General features: G+C 57.4%; 1 protein-coding gene across 2 annotated transcripts in view; it reads left to right on the top strand.

Moving 5' to 3' along the window:
- KCNC1 (potassium voltage-gated channel subfamily C member 1) overlaps positions 1-19,389 on the top strand; it is a 40,503-nt gene extending 21,114 nt beyond the window's left edge. The window contains exons 2-4 of one of the 2 annotated variants that reach the window (XM_037049960.1): positions 8,953-9,886; positions 16,727-16,915; positions 18,924-19,389. In XM_037049960.1, the coding sequence (XP_036905855.1) occupies positions 8,953-9,886; positions 16,727-16,915; positions 18,924-18,988 (1,188 nt within the window). In that variant the 3' untranslated portion in view covers positions 18,989-19,389. Of the gene's footprint in view, positions 1-8,952; positions 9,887-13,653; positions 15,188-16,726; positions 16,916-18,923 lie in introns of those variants that run through there. The other variant, XM_037049961.1, reaches the window with a different exon arrangement.
- The last annotated feature ends 4,314 nt before the right edge of the window (positions 19,390-23,703 follow it).

Here is a 23,703-nt window from a genome sequence, read left to right as displayed (position 1 = left end):
ATGGAATGAGTGGCTTCAGAAGCTTCCTGTCACCGGTGGCCACCAACAGAGACATCTGCCTCAGGGTTACCGCAGGGGGATCGTTGACCTGCCCCCAGGGGAAGCCTACGTTCCCTGTGTGGGATGCCTTCGACTCACTTCATGACCTGGGAATCTCAGTCCCGTATTTCTCATTCCAAACTGTGGCTCAAAAAGGTTTGAGGCACGCGAGACACAGCTATAACAGAACCCTCAGACATAAAGAAGAAAAGGAAAAAGTAAGAGTATAATGAAGAGAAGAAGTAGCAACACCCCATGCCCAGGTAAAGGGTTAGCCCAGAATGGAGCACCCGGTTCGGCTGAGCTCCCTGGCGGTCAGAGCAAAGGAGGGGGATGTGGAGGTGGCTGTAGCCCATCGGACAAGCGCCCCAGGAGGCACACGCAGTTCTGTGTCTTCAACTAGAAGAGCCGCGTCCCGTGGGGAACACCAGTGTTTCTCCGAGTTTAAGGTGCTAACGGGAGACGGTGTTCGCAGTCTGGACTCCAGGAGGGAGTGGGTGCTGGGGCCTGATGGGACCTTCCTGGCCCGTGCGCCTTCCTGGCCCATGTCCCTAAGGTGACCTGGGCGTGCTGTCCTTCCTGTGGCTAAGGTTGAAACCTAGCTGAAGCAGCCAGGTCTGGCTCCCAGGGCACAGCCAGGCAGATCCCACCATGGATGGTCTGTGCCGCCGAGGGCCTCCGGGGCAGGGTTCCAGGGCAGGACAGGGGTGCTCGGTCACTGGGGGCCTCTGGGACCTGGGGCAAGATTCTTCACCTCCCCGAACCTCAAACTGGTGTCTGAAAAGCAGTGACAATAATAGAACTTACCTCACTGGGCTGCTGTGAGGTTTAAACGGACGTGTGGAGAGCACAGGATGCAGGGCCTGCTCGGGACCAGGCGGCTGCTGCCCTTACTCCTCCATCTTGTTACCAGTTAGGCTGGAAAGCCAGGAGTGCTGGCTCGCACCCCACTGCCTCGTGGTGTGACCTTGGGTGTCCTTTCCTACCCAGCCTCTGTTCCTCCCGGCCCCAAGGCAGGGGCTCCCGTGGGAAGCCCTGCCAAAGTGGGAATGAGAGGTCGTCCCTGTCACTCTGAGGAGAGTGTCCCTCACGGCTAGAGGCTGCAGTACTGGGTCTTGGACATGGCCTTGCCCCGGGCTGTGGCACCAGGACACAGGCTCTGAGGACCATGCCATTGGCTCTCACAAGGCATCACTTGCTCCTGATCTGTTGTTAGGAAATGCAGGAGCAGGCTAGGTCAGAGAGGGGAAAACTGAAAAGAAACACATTTCTCCCTTCAGCTGTTGCTGCTGCTCCTTGCACTCCCCAGCCCCATAATTTTGGGGGAAAAACAAAAATGCTGCGTTTGGACGTTTGTGGAGGGAAGCCTTGGCCCAACCCCTGGAATACCGGCACACAAAGGAGCTGGCAGTCTTGGGGTTTCCTCCTGCCCCAGAATTCTGCCCTGGATCTGGAGAAGCCCTAGACATTCCACTGTTTCCTCTAGGCCTCTCGAAAATGTCTTCCTGCCTGGGGTTTGTTACTATTCCTGTCTACATGTTAAGCATAAAGGGACCGAGTCTCCGAGGTATTACTGTCCTGCAGCCATAAGCCAGTGGCAGGGCTGGGATTCGAACTCAGTTCTCTGAGGCTAAGTCCAGGACTCTTCCCCTTCCACTATGCTGCTTGCTCCCCAGCCCCTAATATTGTCTCAGGCTGAGGTTCATTGTGCATCAGAGCTGCCTGGCGCTGGGTCTCGTCTGCCCTCCCAGATCCCAATGCCACAATGGGGCTGGCAGCATGCAAGCCACCGGAGGTGAAAATTAAAGGTAAATTCTGGTTCCACCCACCACTACCGAAGCCCAGTCTCTGGGTGCAGGACTGAGGAATCTGCGTGGGTATCCCCACCCAGTCCCTCTCTCCCAGCACCCTCCACAAAGCCTCTGTCTGCTCATGCCCCCTTCATGCCCCCCCCCCACTCCTCCAGGGAGGGCTTCGAGCTCCCTGCTGTCCCCTCCACCCTTGGTCCTCACCCAGGTCTCCTTGTTGCTAAATCCAGAGACTTCTCCTATGACCTTGTCCCACCGAGTCTCTCGGAGGCTGGCCTTCAGGGAGCACCCCTCCCCTGGCCTTAGGAGGCAGACTGGTTGCTGTGCTGCTCAGCCAGGCCCACCCAGGAGCCCACAGGACTCAGGCTCGCTTATGCCACGTGGGCTGAGCAGGGGGCAGGTAGGGGGACTCTGAAGGGCAGTCATAGTGCTTTGTGATTTGGGGGCACATCTGCACCCCTGTCCCGGGAGTGCAGTTCCCATTCCATGACTGTAAGATTCTGGGCTTTTGTGCATCTGAGACACTCGGATACCAAGAGCTCTGTTTTGATGGGAAGGTCCGGGGTGGGAGGACCCGCTGAGGGTCAGAGTGGGAGGTCTGTGTGGGGACTGAAACAGCATGTTTGAATGCCTCCTTCTTGCTTTATATGTGTCGCATTCGGTCATCATGGCCAGCCAGGAGGCAGGGCATCTTATACTACCTTCTCCCTATCTAGGAACGAAGGCTTAGAAAGGGACAGTGACTTGTCCAGGGTCACTAGCTGAGCCGGGCCCAAAACTCAGGTTGGCCTGGCTTCAAGGCCCTGCCAGTTTCTGCTACAGCTGCTGCCTCCCTTGACCGGAGGGACCCGAGCTAGTTTTGACCTGGGATCTAGAAGGTGGGTGGGACCCGGGGAGCGGAGAGGGCAGGATGGCATTCTACACAAGGGCTCCGAGGCCACAATGATGAAGGCCCCATGCAAGAGTCCAGTACTGATGTTGTGGAAGAACCTGGTTCTCTTCTCTGCCCCACCTGCGAGCTCTGTGGCCTTGGGCAGGTCCCCTCCCTCGCCATGACTCCCCTTCTCTGTCTCTGCCACAAGGGGTGGCGTTTGGACCAGAAACTGAGGGCCTTTTCTGTGTGTGTGTGTGTGTGTGTGTTTTAGGTTTCTAATGACCATGTGTTCACAAGTCCAAGTTGCCACCAACTTAAGACATGCCATGAATTAAATAACAGCATGCTGGGGAAATGAGGAGTAATGCTGTTTTAAGGATGTGTACATTCTATGACATATTTTCATTTCCAACGTGAAAAAATATGTATCTGGGAATGAAAAAGCTCCATGGGAACCTCTTCTGCCTCCAGCGCTGCCAGTGGCGGGGCAGCCCTCTCTGGATAGGATGGAGGTCTAGGGTCTGAGGATGAATTCATGACTGCAGTCAAGTGGATTCTTATCTCTTGGGGAGTCTGTGTTCCCTAAGACCCTGGAACTGCCTTTTCTGGCCACACTGCCCACACTGGACCCTGGGACTGAGATGGGTGGGGCGGTGGCACTGGCCTGCCTCCCTGTGGCTTCCCCTGAGCTGGCTCAGCGGCCTTTCCTCCATCCCCCACCCCGCCTGTCCTCTTTCTCTCAGTCGGGCCCATTCCGGGGGAGAGGCGCACACCCCAGGCTACTGTGTGGGTGATTGAGTCTGGCATGGGAGAGGGCCGAGGCCCTGGGCTGGGTCTCAGCTCAGAGAGCACAGGTCCCCCAGGAGAGGGCCCATACATGTGCCTGCATGCACATGTCCTCATACACATACCTCACACCCATGCATATCCTTATACCACACCCATACATGTCCTTATAAACACACACACATTTGTGCTTCCTGCATGAGACACCTCCAGTACACACAGTGACCGTTCACACAAGCCTTGTACGCGTTCCTGGAGTCAGGTCACACAAGCAGGTGACATACTTTCACCACGTGCCCACCTGCTCCACGTTTACACACCGCCTGCGCCTCCCACAGCACTCTCCCCAGCACACAGACTTTCCCAAACAGGCGCCTACACGGCCATGCTCCCGGCACACACTCACACCCTCCAGCTCCCGCCCTCCATGCAGCACCGTGGGGAGCCCTCCACCCACTGCTCCCTAGGCTAGGTGCCAAGAAGGGAGGATTCGTGAGAAGGGGTGGGGGCCAGGGCCCGGACAGCTGGATGGAGCGCTCAGGACACAGCCAGGCTTCTCAGAACTGACAGTGGAGGCATGTACTGATAGACCAGAACAGGGAGTGGACCCCAAAGGGTCCCTTCGCCTTCTCCCCTCCTCAAAGCCCTCAGCCAGCCCCAAATGTGTGGGCACACCCAGCCCAAGGAACTGCAGGCGAGCCTAATTCAGTTCCCAAACTCTACTCAACTGACAATTTATTTAGGCCAGTTGGCCGTCCCGCCTGCTCTGCATCACCGACTCCGCCTGGATTGACTCAAACGCCGCACACCCCCGCCGGGCAGATTTAATTAGACAGAAACACTGACCTGAAGCCTCTGGGGGCCTGGGGCCTGGACGCCAGCCAAGGCTCCCCTGATTAGCCCCACCGCTTGAAACCTCGCTGAGGCTCAAAATGCTCACTTGGAAGGGACCAAGTCCAACCCTCACTTTGCCAGTGTTGACACTGAGGCCCAGAGAGGAGAAGTAACTTGCCAAAGTCACACAGCGAGAGCTCGGCTAGACCAGAGTGTTGGTCCGTGCCCCATGTCACGACCATCGTCTTCATCCTGGAACACCAAATTGTGAGAACACAGGTCCCCACAGCAAAGCCCTGAACGGTTCTGAAGAGCAAGTACAATTGTCTAAAGATGACTGTGACATAAATAATTTAGAAATGAAAGTCATAGCACATATTGGTCATTTTAATAGATAAGGTAGTAAATTGCTTTTCTGATTTATGGTTTCAGGGGTGGGGTTATGATAAAAATAACTTGGCGATTTATAAAATATCTTCTTAAGTCAACAGATCGTTAGTAGGTTTGTCTGACTTTACAGCCAACAGCCTCACCACCCTGGTTACTATAGAAATGGGATGCCTTGCTCTGTTGCCATGGCTACCACTTTCTAGAATGCAATTGGTAGGTCTCTCATGGTTTGTGATTTAGTTCTGGGGGAGAAAAAAAGCCAGAAACTACCAGCTTCAGTTTATACTGCGTTATCAAGAGATCTTGCCTGTGTTGTCTTAAAATTTCACGGGGTGGTTGCTGAGGTGACCAGGCTGAATGAGGGTAACCACTGGCTGCTGGACAAAGCTCCCTTTGCGCCCCCTCGCCAGCTAGCAGCCTAGGAGGGACTGGTTTCCCAGCTGGCCTGGAACCTGGCTGTGGTGCACAGATGCTGCCAGGTGGGCTAGAGAAAGGAGACCAGGTCTTTTGGGTGGCAGGAAATCAGGAAGCCTTGTGGATGATGGGCCTTAGGGATGGGAAACCCGGGAACTGGCATGGAGGGAGGGAGGCAGGCGAGGAGGCAGAGGCAAGGTGAGCTGGAGAGACAGACACTGAGCCAGTCATACCCCACAGGGGTGAAGTGGGCTGGGGAGGGGCCAGCTGAGCAGCCCTGCCTGGGGTCCACCATATTCCTAGTGGGTGAGCTATGTGGTGACCCTCTGCATTGCCTGCGTGCTCTGAGTGTATGCGTTGAGTGCTGTGTGGGGGCTGCAGGGCGTGTGCCCTGCAGTGCAGCGCCTGAGCGTCACGTTTGGTGTGTGGTGATACATTTTGGCATGCTCTGTGGGCCCCTGTGTTCCCTGTGTGTGGTCAGGACACCATGCTATAGTTCGTGTGGCCACGTGCATGCACAAGGTACGTGCTTAGGTAATGGGTGAGGTGTGTACTCTGGGTAGTTGTGTGTCTGTGGTCTCTGAGTAACTGTTCCGTGTCCTCTGGTGACTGGGGATTGAGAGGCAGGCAGCTCCCATGGGGCACAGCGCCTGCCCTTGCCTGCAGTAGGGATGCCCTCCCTGCCAGCATCCAGCTGACCCCAGGTCCCCCCTTCCTCACACATGTCCCCCACTTCCCTCTGCCTGAGCTTCTTGAACAAGTTGAGATCATCTTCTAACCCCACCCTCTCTGGGCGTTCAAGGAAGTGGGCCAGGTGGGGATGCAGGCTGGACCATCCAAAGCTGTGGTCAGCATGGACTCCCTGAGCAAGGCGTGGCCACATGCTGGGCTGCTGTGGCCCCCGGCACTACCAAGACCTGGGCCAAGAGACCACAGAACCATTCAGGCATTGGCTGGGCTCCAGCCCGTGGATCTAGGCATCCCAGCTCTCTCCCTCACTGGGTACAGGCATAGCCTGCTCTCAGGTGGTCTGGGCTGAAGGGGTCAAGCTGCAAGCTTATGTCTGAAGCATTCAGACACAGTCAGGGGCAGCCCCTCAGTGCTCAGAGCAGTGTTTCTACCCCCAAGTGCTATGGCCACTCTAGTGGTGGAAAGAGCTTAGGTTCTAGAACTACAGAGATTTACGTCCAAGCCTCTGCTTCATCACTAGCTTTCAACCCTTGGTTTAGTCCTTGGACCTGTCCATACCTGGGTTTTTTGGCACAGTGGGATTACAGCCACCTGTCTGACCAGGTGGTATGAGGATTAAAGGTACAGAATGGGTCCTTAGCTTGAGTAGCTTCCCGTTCTCTCCTTCCTGTGCTCACATGCCCTGAGGCCCAACAGAAGGGAGCCTCAGACTCATCTGAATGTGAGCTCTTGCTTTGACTATGCACCGTGGCTGAACTGCTAGTCTCCAGACTTAGGAGAATGTGGCGGTCTGAGCAAGCCAGGGACACCTTTCTCCACAGTCCTCCCAAGGGCCCACTGGGACCCAAGTGTTGCTGGGGCTCTGCCTGTGACAAAGGCCCAAGCTGCTGGCAGCAAAGGTCAGGAAGAAAGCCCCCGGAAGCTGGACAGGGCAGGAGGCCTGGCCATCACCTCTCTTGCTTCCCTGGGGTGAGAGGAAGGGACCTGGGACCTGGGGGAGAGGTCCTAGTGTCTGGCTTGAGGCCTGGCCACTGCTGCCCACCCCACCCGCACTCCTTTGGCTCTGAGGCCCAGAGAGGAAAGAATCTAGACAGGATCCCCACTGATGACCGAGAACTAAGGATTGTTTTCTACCCTAATTTTTATAAGACCTGACCTCTTTCTGGGCCTCATTTCCCCATCAAGGCCTGTCCCGTGAGAAGGGCACATGGGATGAAAGCTCTCAGGGTCTGTGGGGCCACCAGGGAGTGAGAAGGCTCCTGGGACATCAGTGCCCTGTCTGGGCTGTTCCCCTGAGCCTCCCCTAAGCACTAATGAGCCAGAGACTGGCTGCCTCCCCGAGTGAAGTTAGAGGCTTCTTGAGCAGGCCTTCATTTGCTGCCCAGAGGAGCCTCACCTGGGGAACATGTCCAAGAAGAAGGGCTACTTAGTGGGGTGCTGAAGGGTGACGTGCCCTTCCAGAGAAAGATGGGCAGGAACACTCTCTGATGGAAGGAACAGCGGCTGTGAGGACGTGGCAGTGAGGGACATGGAGGTGGGGGGTCAGAGATGGCAGAGAGTTGCGTGTGGCAGGAGTGGTGGGCTCACATAAGGAAGCCAGCGAGGCCAGGGCACAGAGACTGCCAGGCCAAGGAGTTGGGGGCGTTCCTCTAGGGCCCACCAAGTATGACCAGGTGGGCTGCTGGAGGAGAGCTGATTAGCCAGGTTCCATTTGCACAGGGCGGTGCCAAAGGAGGCCATGGTATGTCAGAGTTCCGGGGGACCCAACTGGAGGCCGGAAGAAGAGAGCTTGCCTGGAATTCAGTCTGAGCAGGAGGGTTTGAAACTCAGACAGCTGCTCGATTCTCTTTCCCTGGGTTTCCATGTGTGCTAGGGGCTCGAGAAGCCCAAGCGGTCATCATATGGGGCCACCAAATCAAAGGGTCTCCTGAACCTTTTCCTGGGGTCTCAGGGCCAGAGCTGGTGGTTCTGGACAGGCTGGGCTATTCTGGGTTATTTCCTTCTGACCGATGGGGTCTGAGAGAAGCAGGTGCTCACATATGTTTGGAAAGCCCCAGAACCACAACAGCTTCTTCTCCCTCCCACCCACACTGTCCTGGGGCTGGCAGGCAGCAGGAGGAGAAAAGCAGACCCTATAATTTATGGTGCTTTTGAGGATATCTGGTCCACTTTTCCTCCTGGTGCTCAAACCAGCAACACAGTATCTCTACTTGAATATCCCCAAGGTTGGGGAACTCACTTGTAGACTGGGTGTGTATATGAGTTCCTAGGAGGATAGAGAAAACAGGTTAAAAAAAAAAAAAAGTCATCTATGGCCCTGAGGCAGATAAACATCTTCTTTAGGTTTAGATAGTATAGAACCTGAAAGAATCCGTGAGTGAGGTACAGCGTCATAAAAACGAGAGCGAATAGGCTGGAGTAGGAGGGAAGAAAGAGGGGAGATGTGGCTTGATTCCACTGTATCTGCCCCTCTCTTTCTTTGCCAACTTCAGCCCCAGCAAGCTAGGTCACTTTCATTGGTCAGGGTGGCTAAATGCTTTAACCAATACCGCCCCCCAAACCACAGCAACTTAACACAATGAAAGTCTTTCCCACTCAAGCAGTCGCTCAAGGAGGGTATTTAATGGTCTTTCTTTTCAGGGTCACAGGCTCTTCTTTTTGGGTGGTTCTGTGCACCCCCGCCCTGGGTGCCCACCGGGCTTCAGCATTTGCCTGACAGTGGGGGAAGGAAAGAGCACGGAAGACTGAGCAGGAAAGTTTTATGAGCCAGACTTGGCCCCTTTCGCACCCTATCAACTGGCCTGAATTTAGTCATGTGACCCCCCTCACGCAAGGGAGGCTGGGAAATGTAGTGTAGCTGCACATCCAGGAAGAACGGAACCACGTTCAGGAAAGCAAAGCAGTCTATTCCACAACCCTTTCAACTCCTCGAGCGTCCTTACCCTGTGCTCTGCGAAGAGAACTGTGGCCTGTCAGCTCCGCCAGTGTTGGAGGCGGGGTCACTGTACATCTTCCCCTGATCTGGGCTCTGCCTGGACCCAACACAAGGGTACCCCAGGTTTCTCTGGTCTGGGCGGGAGGGCCTCCCCTCTGACACTCTGTGTTTCTGCCCCGCAGTATGTGGCCTTTGCCTCCCTCTTCTTCATCCTGGTCTCCATCACCACCTTCTGCCTGGAGACCCACGAGCGCTTCAACCCCATCGTGAACAAGACGGAGATCGAGAATGTCCGGAACGGCACACAGGTGCGCTACTACCGCGAAGCAGAGACGGAGGCCTTCCTCACCTACATCGAGGGCGTCTGCGTGGTCTGGTTCACCTTCGAGTTCCTCATGCGTGTCGTCTTCTGCCCCAACAAGGTCGAGTTCATCAAGAACTCGCTCAACATCATTGACTTTGTGGCCATCCTCCCCTTCTACCTGGAGGTGGGCCTAAGCGGCCTGTCCTCGAAGGCGGCCAAGGACGTCCTGGGCTTCCTGCGCGTGGTCCGCTTCGTGCGCATCCTGCGCATCTTCAAGCTGACCCGCCATTTCGTGGGCCTGCGCGTCCTGGGCCACACCCTCCGCGCCAGCACCAACGAGTTCTTACTGCTGATCATCTTCCTGGCCCTGGGCGTTCTGATCTTCGCCACCATGATCTACTACGCCGAGAGGATAGGGGCGCAGCCCAATGACCCCAGTGCCAGTGAGCACACCCACTTTAAGAACATCCCCATTGGCTTCTGGTGGGCCGTGGTCACCATGACAACACTGGGCTACGGAGACATGTACCCGCAGACGTGGTCCGGGATGCTGGTGGGAGCGCTGTGTGCGCTGGCCGGGGTGCTGACCATCGCCATGCCCGTGCCCGTCATCGTGAACAATTTTGGGATGTATTACTCCTTAGCCATGGCTAAGCAGAAACTACCAAAGAAAAAAAAGAAGCATATTCCACGGCCGCCGCAGCTGGGATCTCCCAATTATTGTAAATCTGTCGTAAACTCTCCACACCACAGTACTCAGAGTGACACATGCCCGCTGGCCCAGGAAGAGATTTTAGAAATTAACAGAGCAGGTAGGAAACCTCTTAGAGGCATGTCGATCTGACCTTTCACTTTTGCCCCCTGTAGCAATGATTCCAGATTCAGTCAGACTGCTTCCTTAGTTCCGTGGGTGACCCCGGAACCCGCACTCAATCTTGAGGCGTGGAGCCTGGGGGCCCAGGGAGATGCTGGGCAGCCAAACTCACCAGGCAAGAGCCCGCTAGAGGAACCTCACTGGTGGCTCTGGGTAAGGCGGTTGACGCGCTGGTCTCACGAGGTTCTGAAGAGAAGACAAGGCCCTCGAGGTTGCTGAGGACTCTCTTAGCAGGAGCCCGGGGAGCTGAAGCTCGGTGGGCAGGAGTCCAGCGTGAGTCTCTGACTCAGGCCGCTGACCTGGTGTCCGGGCCGGGCGGGGGTGGGTGTGATTTGGAAACGGGCAGACAGCTTCTGATTTGGTCTTTACACGGCTCCCTTCAGGCCGTGCAGACGGCACAGATGGTGCATGGGATCTGGCAGGAGGGTCCCTGCAAAGGCAGTAGCAAGGATTCTCACCCCCAGCAGAGCCTGTCTCCCTAGCTGAGTAGAATTCGTGCTCTGATTCCGGCTGCCTAGCTCCAGGTGCGTCCTAGGAGACGCCTCTAGCCCTCCGTAACAAGCTTACTTCCCCACAGCATGCCGAACCAACTCATCTTCCACCACCACTCTAGAGTTTAGCATTTATCTTTAGAACCTGTTGGAGTGACTCTAGCTTTCTCGTTGTCTGTTCGGGTTGATGGTTGAGTGGGAGTTTCCAATGGCCTTCTGATGGAAGCGGCTGGTGAGCCGAGGACTAGGGGCGGGGCCACCACCCCCGCAGCTCACGCAAAAGCGCTACAGACCAGCAACCACCACCCACCGAGGGTTCTCCCCACTTCTGATGGTAGGGACTGCAGCAGCAATACATGACACCCCAACCAGTGTACAACCACTTCCCTGTGACTTCGGTGGGGTGGGGGGAGGGGGGCGTGAACAATACTAGTCACCATGGGATATATTCTAATATTCCATGGCTAGTGGTTTGTTATGGGACTCTCTCAGTTTTATGAGAGCCTGCACATAGCACATAAAGTTGATCACGGGGCTCTGGTCCGAAGATATAAAGCCCATAGTCTACCTCTACCCATGGAATACCATCGACTTATTCTGTGGACACAGGGATTGCAAGGGAACAGATGACCCAGGGAAGGATACACAGTGAGCTCAGAAGGAGCATGGGGTGAGTGAGTGCTGGCGTTCAGTCTGTGAAGGACATCAGCCCCAGATGAGCAAGTTTCCCATGGTTCGGGTGGCCTCCCCCAGCGTGTGACTGACCCTTCCTCCCTGCTGATGCCCTCCCTGCCAAAACACCCCCACCCCACTCCAGATCTGACTTCATCCTGCAGCTGTGCTGCCTGAAACAGTACCCCCAAGGCCCATCTCTCTGCCCGTATGGGGGCTCTCCAGCCCCTTCTCCTGGCCCCATACCCTCCCTTTCCTGGGATTCCTGTAAGCACCTGAGAGGAACTTGGTTAGTGTCCTGGGCTGGGCCAGGGGGTGGGCAGGGGTCTTAGAAGCTGGAATAGGGGGCCTGAGGTGGGGCTGGGCTCTGCCAGCCAAGGCATGGCTCCTGCTTAGGAAGCCGGGCATCGGCTGGTGGAAAGCTCCTGCCCCCCCCCCTGCTGTGGATTAGCCAGTTCTTTGACCTCTTGAGCCACCATCGTGGCAAGGAGAGTTCCCAGGGCTCTAGGGGAGGGTCTGGGCTGGCCCTGACTCCACTGCAGCTCTACTCCAGGCCCCAGCAGAAAGAGCTGAGCCCGCGTGGCATCGCCATGGTGCCACTTGGCCATTCTGTCATATCTGCCCCGACACTGGATCTTTCAGGATTAGTGCCCCGAGCTTGGGTGGCTCAGGCCAGCCTGTCAGGGATTCCAGGTCACTCCAGTCAGGCACCGATTGCCTGCACTCTTAGACAAAGCCAGTATTCTCCATGTGCTAAGGGTGTGCACGTACGTGCACACATGCATGCACACACGGAGTGCAGACCTGTGTGTTCTGACGTGTACACCAGCTAGTCCCAGGGACAGAAGCCCTCTTCCCATGCTGCAGCAGGCCTGTAAAGCCCATGCACTCCTGCTGGATCCCCTGGGCCCAGGGCCCCAACAGCCCTGCCCCTGGGGGCCTCCTTAGCCTGGTCTCAAGAACCCAAGGCTCTGGCACAAGCAGCCTCCATGGCTGAGAAGGTATTCTGGGTTCTCCCAAGCCTTTCCCCTGGAGCCCAGATGCCAAGATCCTCCTCCTGTCACCCCCTCTCGCCCCCACATTGGATCTCCACTCCATTCCCAAGTACCCACTTGCCCTGCTGGTGCTGTCCACCTTGGCTCTGAGACCCTCTCTGAGCTTCACCCCTCACCAGAACACTCCTTCCACCAAATGATGGTGTATGAGACCAGGATTAACTGTTACTGAGAGGGGTGTGTGATCCCCCATCTCTGCCTCCCCGAGTCCCTTCCCATCCACCTCCTTTCTGCTTATAGCTGTGCACCTAGATGGGCGTGGGGCTGGGGAGCATCTGGGAGTGAGTGGGGGAGGCCAGAGGCAAGGAAGGCGAATGTGGGTGGAGGCCCAGCCCTGCAGGGATCGAGGGAGGTGAGAGGCAGCACCCAGGCCCCTTCCAACCTCACTCCGCCCACAGGGCGGTCAGGTGGCCTCAGCGAAGAAAGCTGGGGCTCTCCATTTCCTCTCAGAACCTGGGCTGGGGCCAAGCACAGCATGCTGGGCCCTGAGGGCACCGCCCCCGCTCCAGCAAGGCCTCTCAGCCAGGCCAGCAGCTCCCTCCCTCCCCAGTACCTCTGCTCTCTCCTGCAGCTGCAGGTCCATGTTCTCTGTGAGGACCATCTGGTCTGTTCTGCTGTGCTGTGGCTGGCCTGGCCTCCGTGTGGGCGAATCTGTCCTGGGGGGTTGTAGGACCTCACAGGGGGAGGGCTGCCTGGGGCTGATGGCCCAGGAGAAGTTGCCCCTGTCCCATCTGCCGTCAGGGGGGTGGGGGCGGGGCCACACCGCCTGCTCTGGACAGCTCCGAGTGCACCCTCTGTCCTGCCATGTCCATTCGCGTGTGTCTTGTCCATTTCTGCTCCTGTGCTGTGGGTCATTCCTCCGTGGTGCCATGTGCGGGGCTATGGGGTCCCACCATAGGCAGGCCGGGGGCTGGCCTGGGCGAGGGGTGGTAGCCAAGTCCCCTTTTCTGCCCACAGCCACACAGAGCAGCAGTGAGGCCCCAGAGAAGACCCTGCCCCGGACTCTGGGAGCCACCACAGCAGCCTCCTGGGCAGCTTTGGGGTGGGGGTGGGAGGTTCTGCCCTGAGCAGATGAGTCCCAAGTGCTCCTCTCTCGAAGGCCCCCTGCCTTTTGCCTGCTGGGCTGCTGCGGAGAGAGTGCCGGGAGTGGCACTAGCCCAGGGCAGGGAGTGATGCAACGGGGGTAGAGGGGACTGGGCAGGTGTGGGCAGGGCCCCTCTGCATGAGCTGACCGAGTTTGTGCTGGATACAGGGCCAGGGTGGGCAGCTGGGGTCCGCGTGGGGTCGGGTGGCCCCCAACTAGTCTAAGGGGGAGGCATCGGAAACACGGTGCAGCTCAGATGGCCAGGCCTGATGTTCTTTTCTGTGTTGTTCATATTCTCTCTTTTTCTCTCTCTTCACTAATCATGTTTCTCTCTTTCTCTCCTCGTTTTGTTGCATGACTTGTGCCGGTTCTCGTGACTGTACTCTGCTCGTGTCTCTCCCAGACTGTCCCCAGTTAGCCTGGGACTTTCCCCCCTGAGCCCCCAGCTGGGCAGACCCCTTGGAACTAAACCCAAGGAAATGCCCAGCAACCCCCCACCCTGCCCCAGCCCTGTGTGCGCCCCTGGTGGCCGCCGCTGGTCTGAACAGTAAGTACATCAGTGGTGCCTGGAGACCAGGGCAGAAAAGCCAGCCCTGCTGGCTGAGGGCCCCGACTCCGGGTTCGCCTTGCTCCAAAGTTTAAAAAAAAATGACCCTCTTGCGGACGCTCATTTCTCTCAGCCCATTTCAAAGCCTGGAAACCATCTCTGAGCCACTGCCCATGCTGCCATTTCATCGTCGCCAGTCCTCGGGCCTAGTGGGGCGGAGGGGCCCTGGGCCAGGGAGGCAGGCCCCTGTGGTCTGGGGGCAGGTGGGAACCAAGGCTGCGGGGGGCCGTCTCATCCACAGGACAGGGTAACGGCAGAAGCATGGGGAGTCTTGGGTGAGCTGGCTCTCTGGCCCTTTTCATGTGTTCCCCAGGTCCAGAGGGTCAGCCCCTCCTTTGTTTCTCTCTCTTCCAGCCACCCCTCTGGAGTTGGGGAGGGAGAATGCTCCCAGTGTCTGATAGCACCCCAAACCACAGATAAACCAACGACCCAGGGAGGCTGGCTTCTTCACACAGCAAGACCTAAACTCTTTTACCAAATTGTAGCCCTCTCCTCAAAGTCATGGTTGATAGAAGAAGCAGGCCCAGGCGTGTCAGGGGGAGGGTCTCTTTAGGAAGCAAAAATACAAAGCCCACATCCACCCAGGGATCCCTGATGGTTGCCCCCAGCTCCTGTCCCCTGCAGGGAAAACCAGCCCCAACATTGAACCCTTTAAAGGCTGCGGGAGCTGGATGCTCCAGGGGCATGGCACGGGGGTGGGGCAGAGCCATTGGTGGGGACTCAGCACTCAGAGCCAGAGGAGAGGTCTCAGGCTCCACCACCCACCTCTGACCCACCCCTGGGCAAGAACCGTAGGCTGTAGCTACCTCTACTGACAGACGACAGCCATCAGAGAGACAGCAGGTCCTGGCTCCCCTCCCAGATGGAGAGCTGCCTGGTAGGGCTTACTGTTTTCCCCTTGAGGAAAATCTGTGCAGGTGCTATGGGCCGGACTTCCACACCCCCATCCACATTCTCCTTCTCATACTTCCCTCCCCTCTCCCCAACCAGCCTCCTCCCTCAGCCCAGAGAGGGAGGGAAGCCAGGCACCAGCCAAAGTGGGAGGCAGGCCCTGCGCCCAGGTGTGTGCCAGTAGACACGCCCCTAGTGCTAGGCAGCCCCCAGCCCCCAGGGAGGCCCCAGCCCCAGTTATGTGGTGTCAGAGTTACCTTGGTAACTGGCCTTTCTGGCTCAGAGTACATCCGGGAGTGAAGCCCCTGGGTTTTGTTGAGAAACGCACTGTACGTGAAATGCTTTGCCATCTTGTACGACAGACTTTTTTTTTAAGTTCCAAAATTATGATGGGATTTTTTTTGGATTTGCTTTACGAATAAACCTGATTGGTCCATTTCTCTTTTGACTGACTGCCTCTTTGTAGTGACACGACGTGCACACGGCCGTGGCCCTGCCCGCGGGCACACCGAGCATGTGCCCGCGGAGAAGGATCACCCCTGCGTGTAGTTCCATGATGGGAGCAGGGTCGTGGAAGAGGGTCAAATCAGGAGGAGACTGTCTCCAGCTTTTTAGCTTTTTTCCCCTCTTAGTCTTTCGGAGACCCCCCCTCCCGTGGTCCCACTCGTGTTGGTGCCCCGCCTTCCCTGGAGGCTCCCACCCTAGGTGAAGTCTTTAAGGAAGCCGAGGTGCCCACCGTGGGGCCGGAGTCGGCTCCACCCTGGACAAGGACAGTCTGCTTTGAGAACCCAGAGTGTGGGGCAGGCTCAGTCCCCAGCGGTGATGGGCGGGGCCAAGGCCAGCAGAGCCCCTCTGCCAGCTCCAGGGGCTCCCACCACCCTGCTCCTGGGCCTGGGAGAGGGCGAGCTCCCCACTGTGGCCGCGCCTCCCCCACTCCCCAGGTGCCCCCAGACCTCCTCCCAGGCTCCTTCTCGGGCTGCCACAGAGGCCAAGACTCGCCTTCCCCACCTGCACCCATTGCTGCTGCTGTCCTCACACATCCATTCGCTCTGCTTCTGGGGGAGGCTGTTGAAAGGAGACCGAGGAGCGGGAGCCCCGCCCAGCCCATGGCTCGCTGTCACCGCCTCATGCAAACATCCCTGTCGTACCTGTACGAACTGACTGGGCCTGCTTGGAGTGGAGCAGGGTGGAGGCCACCGGCTCGATCTGAATGTGGGTTAGAGCCAACTGAGTGACCAGCACTGGTCTGTGTGGTGCATGGGGCAGGCTGCGTGGTCTGGCTGGGTCTGTGTGGGGGATAGAGGAGTCTGTGAGACAGGGCTGAGTCTTCGTGGGGGGCAGAGCATACAGAGTGACCAGAGCAGAGCATACAGAGTGACCAGAGCAGTCCCCCCCCCATGGGGGGACGGGCAAGCTGTGCGATCAGAGGCGGTGTGTGCAGTGGTCAGCGGGGAGTGAGTGATCTGACAGGGGTGGGGCAGAGTCCACGGGTGGGGTCCAGGTGGGGCCCGGATGGGGCCAGGGAAGCCTGAGCTGGTAGGGATGGGGATAGCCGAGCTCTGGTCAGCAGCAGAGGGGTCAGAAAAGGCTGCCTCTCTAGACTGGAGTGTTTCTGTGTGTCTGTCTGTCTTCCCCCTGAGCTCTGTGTCTGGCCCTCTACCCATGTCTGCATCCACACCATCGTGTCTCATCGGCCCAGCTTCGGGCCCTGGGCGCAGCCCCCAGCGCCACGCTTGCTGGGCCCCCGACTCATCTTTTTGCAAACTTTGAGCAAACCCAGGAGCCCCTCCTTCACAGCACCAGGGACAGCCCGTAGGCTGCCTCACTGAGCCGGAACCCCCAGCCTCAAGGCTCCCTCCATGGCCCTCACTCTTCCATCTGCAGGGACGGGCTGCCCTTTGCCAATGCCCCACCTCTGGCCTGTCCCCCCCCACTAAACAGTTTTCAGTGTCTCAATAGCTTCTGCTTATGTTTGAAGATTCCAAACTGAATGGGGAGGTGGCGAAGGCCGCGCTGGCGAACGAAGACTGCCCCCACATAGACCAGGCCCTCACTCCCGATGAGGGCCTGCCCTTTACGCGCTCGGGCACCCGCGAGAGATACGGACCCTGCTTCCTCTTATCAACCGGGGAGTACGCGTGCCCACCTGGTGGAGGAATGAGAAAGGGTATGTAGAGGAGGCTGGGGCACTGCATCAGCCTGGCCGCCTCGCGCTCCTGCAGATGGGTGGGTGGGGTGGCGGGTGAGGGGTGCTGAGGGGCAGGCAGGCACACTGATGGGGGGCAGGGAGCAGAAGGAGCCCCGGGGTTGGCCCCCCACTGAGATCTGAGTCCCTCTCTCCTAAGTGCAGTGTCAGGCCAGCAGGGAGAACCTGAGGCCCAGGCAGCCATGGGTTGGTATTAAGGATTAGTATCAAAAGGATAGGAAGGGCTGGGGACAGGCTGGCTGACCACAGGCTGTGGCCCAAGGCAGAGGAGTCCCCAGGGATGCGGAAGGAGCCTCGACTGCTCCAGGCTGCTCTGGCAGATGGCAGGTCAGACCCAAAAGGCAAAGTGATCTTTCCGTCCAGTGGTCGAGGAAGGCAACAGGGCAGGCCCTGTAGGCTTAGCCACACAAAATCCATGCTCTGGAAGAAGCATCCTTTTAAGAGAAACCACAACCCATTGGGAGGGGAGCCATGAAGAAAAAGGTGGCTTCAGGCCAGGGGATGAGGCCAGTGTCCTTGCTAGGGAAGGTGTGTGTCAGTCAGAACATTGCTAGTGACAGAGAAAGAATTTGCCGAGAGAAAGTTGTTAACACAAGACTCTGTGCAGCCCCTTCCATCCCCAGCACCCATTAGCTGGGCCCCGGGTGTGGTCAGCGCCCCCTTGTGGTTGGTGAAGGAAGGACGTGGTGGTCTCTGCTCAAGGACTCCTACCAGACCCTTATCTTACTTAGGCTGACACCCTGGGGAAAAGGCTTCTACTAGAGCTAGATTGAGCATGGGCTTGGGACAGGCTTGGGGCAGGAGCCCACAGAATCCAAGCTCCAAGCTCCAGGCATTGGCCCAGGGCCCAGAAGGCGGAGAAAGCCATCCTTAGTACCGAGGACTGGCTGGGCCACTCGTGCATGTCTGGGAGCACCTCCCATGCTCACACGGGGTGCATGCCGACCGGGGGGAGCAGGCTGGGCCACAGTGATAGTTGGCTTTTTAGAGCAACAGTTGGTGTAGCCTGTAGCCATTTACAACTGCTCCAGTATTTGAAGTGGTTCAACAATACACAAGGAGAAAACGCAGAGTTCAAAATAAAGGGCAAACCCAGGAGAGGCAGCCTACACTGAGACGGGGGAAGTCCTTTTTGTCACGGTGCTTTAGTGTGCCCACCTGATCCAGGCTAGTCCCTGCTTCTGTGCCCTGCCTGGAGGTCCCTTGGACCCCAGCGCGGCATAGTGCTCCCCGCATGGTGCTGCATGGCGGAGGGCTGCTGGCCTGGCGGGGGGGTGGGCCTCATCCTTGGCACCTTCCATGGATAGGCCTAATGCAACTGGCTTTCCCCCCGGTGGAGGCTCTAGAATGCCAGGAGCAGAGGCAGCCCGGGAGAGGGAGGGGAAAGCAGGCACACCATTCCCAGCGTCTGTGGGCTGCCTGCCTCCTTCTTCTTGAGTGTTGGACCAATCTGTGTGGCCTCCAAGAGCAGAAAGGAGAGTCTCTTTACTGTGCTTCCAGAAGCCCAGGGAGTGTGAGACAGAAGTCCACTCTCCCTGCAGTTGCCCAGCGGCTGCCACTGTCCACAGGTGGTGCCCACTGCCCAATCCCACAGAGGCCAGGTGTGGCTGCCAGAATCTTTGGGAGGTGCCAAGGGTGAAATGCCCCACCCGCACCCACTCAGCCCCACTCTCGTGGAGCCATGACAGCTGCCAAGGACTTGCTTTTCTCGGGATAAATCCAGGCCATAAGCCATGTGCACAGTAGCAGAGGAGTTAGGGACTCTACCTGGTCCCCCGCAGGAGGGAGAGGAAGAGGCGTGCTAGGCTGGCTCACTGCATGGGAAAGCCAAGCCAGCTGGAGAAGAATCTGCCTGCCTCTGCATGCGGCTGTTCTGTCTTTCCTCCTCCTTCCTTAAAAACTAAGTACCAGGCGGGATGGGAAAGCCAAGAAGAGACGCTCAAGTGTTAATTGTATTCTTTACATACAGATCTTTGCAAAGAAAGCCCTGTCATTGCTAAGTATATGCCGACAGAGGCTGTGAGAGTGACTTGACCAGGCGGCTTGGCCGAGGACACTGGTGGCTAATAAGCATCTGGGTGGACCTGCAGCCCCTCCTCACCCTCGGACAGAGTAAATTCACGCCACGCAGGTTTGCCGGACGAGTCCCAGTGGCCCAGGCATTGTGCTAGGACGGACGTAGCTTTTTCTACGGCCAAATGGTAACTGACCGTAGAGGATTTCTTTTTCTTCTTTTCATTTTTAAAAATTTTATTTTATTTGGGGAGGGGTGGGTGGAAGGGTCCCTTAGCATGACTTGCATGAAGTTAAACAGAAAACCCAGCAAACCAAACCCACCCACCCCCTGCAACTGTATGATTACCCTAAACAACAACGAAAAGAAAAAAGCAGAAGTCTATTTTCTTTCAAAGCTCTTTACTTTCACACACAGTGGAGCCGGACTGTGAGGGTGTTGGGTAGAAAACTGTACATTTCTGGGGGAGGGGTCGGGGCTGGGAACGGGGAACAGATTGCTCCCCTTTTTCATACACGAGATCCAGAGGAGAGGTTCCCAAAAGGGCAGTCGGTCAGTCATCGGTCATATTGACCTCACCTTCATAACTCATCTCTCATGCGGAAACTGAGAACTTCGCTGCAAACAGAACTGTGGAAACTCGCACTGCCGCCTTCCCCCCTCGGCCTGGCACGCTTGAGACCCAGCGGACGTCGCCCCGAGACCCCCGGCAGCGGTTAGTCTAGGTTGATTCTACCATCTTTCCGACGTGTAGATCCAGTGTGACCAATTTTCATAACAAATTGTTCGTAGTAAATAATCCACACCGTATGGATTTTCCACGTGTTTCTTTAGAGCACCAAAAGATCAGGACCGCGGGAAGGGCGGCCCTCCCCCACCTTTAATGAGGCACAACCTGGCATTGTATGCAACCTAGTACTTCTGAGTAAAAACTGCATGCCCAATGTTATGCAAAGCGACTCTAGCATGAAATAAATTTTGTATCATGGTTTCTGTATAGTCTTAAAGCAGATTTGTTTTGCTGAAGCAATCGGAGGTTTGCAGAGACACACGTCTGCATCTTGAATAAATATAGTATTTTCCCAAAAGAAACAGAGGACAGTAGCTTGGCTTTGGTCTGATTCTAAAATTAGTGGCAGGGGGGTGGGGTGGGGTGGAGAAGGATGATATTTTTGAAAAACACATGCTTGGGTTGAAAAAAAATGCAACATCTCGAGCTTTCACTGCAGATCGCAGCATTTCCTGGAGAGAGCAATGCTGCTTTAGCTCAACACCCCCTCCCTGGGCCCGGGCTCTTGATAATAAAAAGCTGACTTTTGAGATGAAGCACGGATCTGGGTTTTTATTGCCTCAGTCAGTGCCGCAGTTTGGTTCTGGGCCTCCAGTCAAGCCCTGAGGAAGAAGTTGCTCCCTAGCCAGGCCCCTGCAGATCCTGTTGGCTGGAGGGTGGCAGCTCTCGGGAAGGACAGGGCACTCGGGGACCTGACCTAAGACAGGCAAGTCCTCTACAGACACTGCAGCTTCGCTGTGGAGTCGTGCCATAACCCCAACGCCCTGAATCTGGATCTGGAAGATCCCTTCCCCAGGCAGACACAGTCCCTCCCCCGCTAGGGCCAGTCTGGAGTCGGGGGGAGCCAGAGGCAGGAGTCAGACTGGCAGGTCTGGGGCCCTCCCCAGCGGCACCCTGGCTGGACCCAGTCTGGTGGAGCACCTTACATGCACCCCTCACTCAGCCTGGAGGCCTCTTGGAAGGGGTGGAGCCCTCTCCTAGGGATCTTGATTCAACTGGGTTGTTCACGTGGTTTTGGTTGGGGGTAGAATGGGGGACTGGGGTTCCAATTCTTCTCTGAGCCATTAGGGAATTCAGGAACATTCAAGCAGAAGAGTTCCTATAGTCGGAGCACTTTACAGACCAGAGCAGAGGCCCACATGAGGCGGGGGTGGGGGTGGGGGGATGGTGACTGCCCAGGGCGACAGACAAGTGGGCATCAGTGCCCCCTTGATTTCTGTTTCCTCAATGCCTCCCAGCCTGTCCTGAGTCAGCAGTCAGAGGAGGGGCAGCTGAAGGTGAGGGCCGAGTTTTCATCTAACAGTTTCACATCCCTTCTAGGCATTTGCCTCAACTTCCTGGTGCCCAGTGAGGTCTGGGAACCGAGAGGTGGGGGTCAGTGAGGTAGTGAGTAAGCAAAGCCTCTCCCCAGGGCTCCTGCGGCCGAAAGGCTGCCAGATCTACACCATGCACAGAGCAGCCATTCATAAGCATCAGGATGTAGATGCCAAGCAGCCTCAGCTGCCTCAGAACAGGTCATGCATCGACTTAGACCTGGTCCTGGCTCTCCAAGAGCTCGGGTCTGTTAAGAGTGATGGGCTCGAACACCTGCAAGCCTGAGACAGCGCACCAGGGACCGAAAGGGTCCGGAGGAGAGTCTGGGACACTGTCAACAGCCCCTTGCCCCTGGCCTCAGAGCTTTCAGTCACTCATCTGACCCGGTCCACGGAGTGCCTTAAGGAAGCCTGTCCACCACTGTCAGGAAGGGCGCAATGTGGGGACTCGAGGTGATGGGACAGTATGGTGTCTTTGACCGCCACGAGCCATCCATTCCTCCACGTGTGAATTATCTGCACCTGTGTGCTCCCAGGAAGGGCCTGACTCAGGTTCCGAGCGCAGGGCTGACCCTGCTCCAGGCTGGAAAGGAGCCTGGAGTCACTGCTCTCCTGTGCCCGCAAGGCCTCAGCGGAGGCTCTGTGCTCAGCCTTGGAGGACGTGCGACTGGGTTTCTCCAGCGGGTGCTGAAAGAGGTGGGGGAGCTCGGCACTGCTGGGCCGGGAGTGGGTGTGGTGGCCCCTCGTGCGTGGAAAGCCTGGCTGGGGGGCCTGGGCCTGCGCACTGTCCCACGTGGGGCTGCTCGCTGGCCGGTGTCCTGGGCAGACCCTCGGCCTGTGGGTGGTGGTGGTTGCTGACGGTGGGCTTGCTGCAGCATGGGTCACTCTTAGGGCGCAATCACCCGGCAAAACCAGCTCAGAGCGCATGGAGATGCCCTTCTCGGTTCCGGAAGGTCTCAGGGCTGCACTGGCCTCCTGGTTCTAGGAGGTGAAGGACCAAGGACTCGGCGGGCCAGGGAGGCATATTTCTAGGGAACAGGATTGGGAGCAGGACCTTGTAGGCTGGCGTTCAAGGTCAGCTGATGGCTGTGGGCAGTCTCCAGGGTCAGGGTGGGGAGCTCAGGGCTGTCTTCATCCCCACTCACCTGGGCTGAACCTGCTGCTGGTCCTGGGGCTCCCCCTTGCCTGCCCCCCTTGGCTGGTCTTGGAATGGGCCATTTCCTAGTCAGGACTTGGGGCCAGGAGTGAGGAGTGTGGCATTGAGATGGCACCCACTCCTCTCTAGGCCCCCATTTTCCCACATGAATGATGAAAGTCCTGGGTAAGATCAGCGGTTCCAAACCTTTCTTGAGGACCCTGTGTCAAGCGAAGTCGTCTGTGAAGTCAAATACATAATACAGATTAAAATAAAGCAACTCTGAATCGGACAGAGGGTGGGGACGCGGACCTCAGTCCTCCTGGCCTTCCATTATCCGCAGTACACCAGCTGGCCACTGAGCTCTCAGGAGACTTCTCAGGGCTCCAATGAAGGCAGCTTGAGGCCAGGAGGCTAGAAGGTCATTATGGGTCCTTCTGCTTTGATGTCCTGGCGTTTCGCAGCTTCCTAAAGCCATTGGAGCCTGGCCCTCCCAGACCCCGGCCCTCTCCAGGTCACCAAGGGAGACTGTGTGGGAGGAGCACAGAGTGGCTGGCGGGCTGGGGCCCTGCCACTTACCCCCCAGGAGGCACTGCCTTCTGACACCCTGTGGCCAAAGGCCTGCTGTCAGCCACAGCAGAGAGAAAGGAACTCTGTCCCCCAGAGCCACAGGTGCCACGGAGGAAGCCTGGGGCCCAGGCTCTGGCCTTGTTCCCATTTCCCGTGAGGGCCCCCTTCCTGCACAGGTGCAGGCCTGTGAGTGGCAGATGCGAGGGGCTTAGGGTCTTGGTGCAGCTGTCCCTGCAGACCAGACCCCTTCCTGTGCACGGTGGCTGTCCCTCATCCCAAACAACACAACACGGCAATTTAGTAACACAGATTAGCTCCAGAGGTCGCCTGGCTCAGAAGACATTGGTCTTCTGGGAGCTTCTGAATGGTGAGCTCTGGATTACAGATTCCTTTGTCTGTCCCCGGGGTCTCCTCTGTGGGGTCTTCCCAGAAGTCTTATCTCGTCCTCCACTTACCTGCCTCCACTTCCATCCACACCGACAGCAGAGCCTTGTCCCATGGTCCTAGTCTCCAAGACAAGAGCTCCCTCCTGCCCAGGTATCCAGCCACCTGACCAGGGTACCCTGATATCCTTGAACCAAAAGCGACATGCCCTGGACCCTGAGAATAAAGCCCAGGAGAGGCACATGGCTGCTCTAAGCATGACCTAGGAACCCCTGGTCTTGCTGAATTGCTGGTCACTGAACCAGAACCACTCCTGGGCCCAGCCTTTCTGTCCTCACCAGGCAGGGCGAGCCTGGAGCTTTCCTGCTGCTTCCCACATCCCGGGGCAAGGACCTGACCCTCATGCCCCTCTGCCGGGTGGAAAGGATGTCTGTCTCCCTGTGCCCCAGACCCCCCTGGCCAGCACTCAGCCCAAGCACAGTGCCTTCTGAGCCCTCCTCGGCCAGCCCCGTGCCCAAACAATGCAGTTCTCCAGGAACACGC

The sequence above is a fragment of the Sturnira hondurensis genome, unplaced genomic scaffold (assembly GCF_014824575.4).
Source record: "Sturnira hondurensis isolate 20B ecotype Veracruz unplaced genomic scaffold, ASM1482457v3 Scaffold0006505, whole genome shotgun sequence".
Taxonomy (NCBI): domain Eukaryota; kingdom Metazoa; phylum Chordata; class Mammalia; order Chiroptera; family Phyllostomidae; genus Sturnira; species Sturnira hondurensis.
The sequence above is the reverse complement of the archived record's forward strand: the minus strand, read 5'-3'. Positions and strand labels throughout refer to the sequence as shown.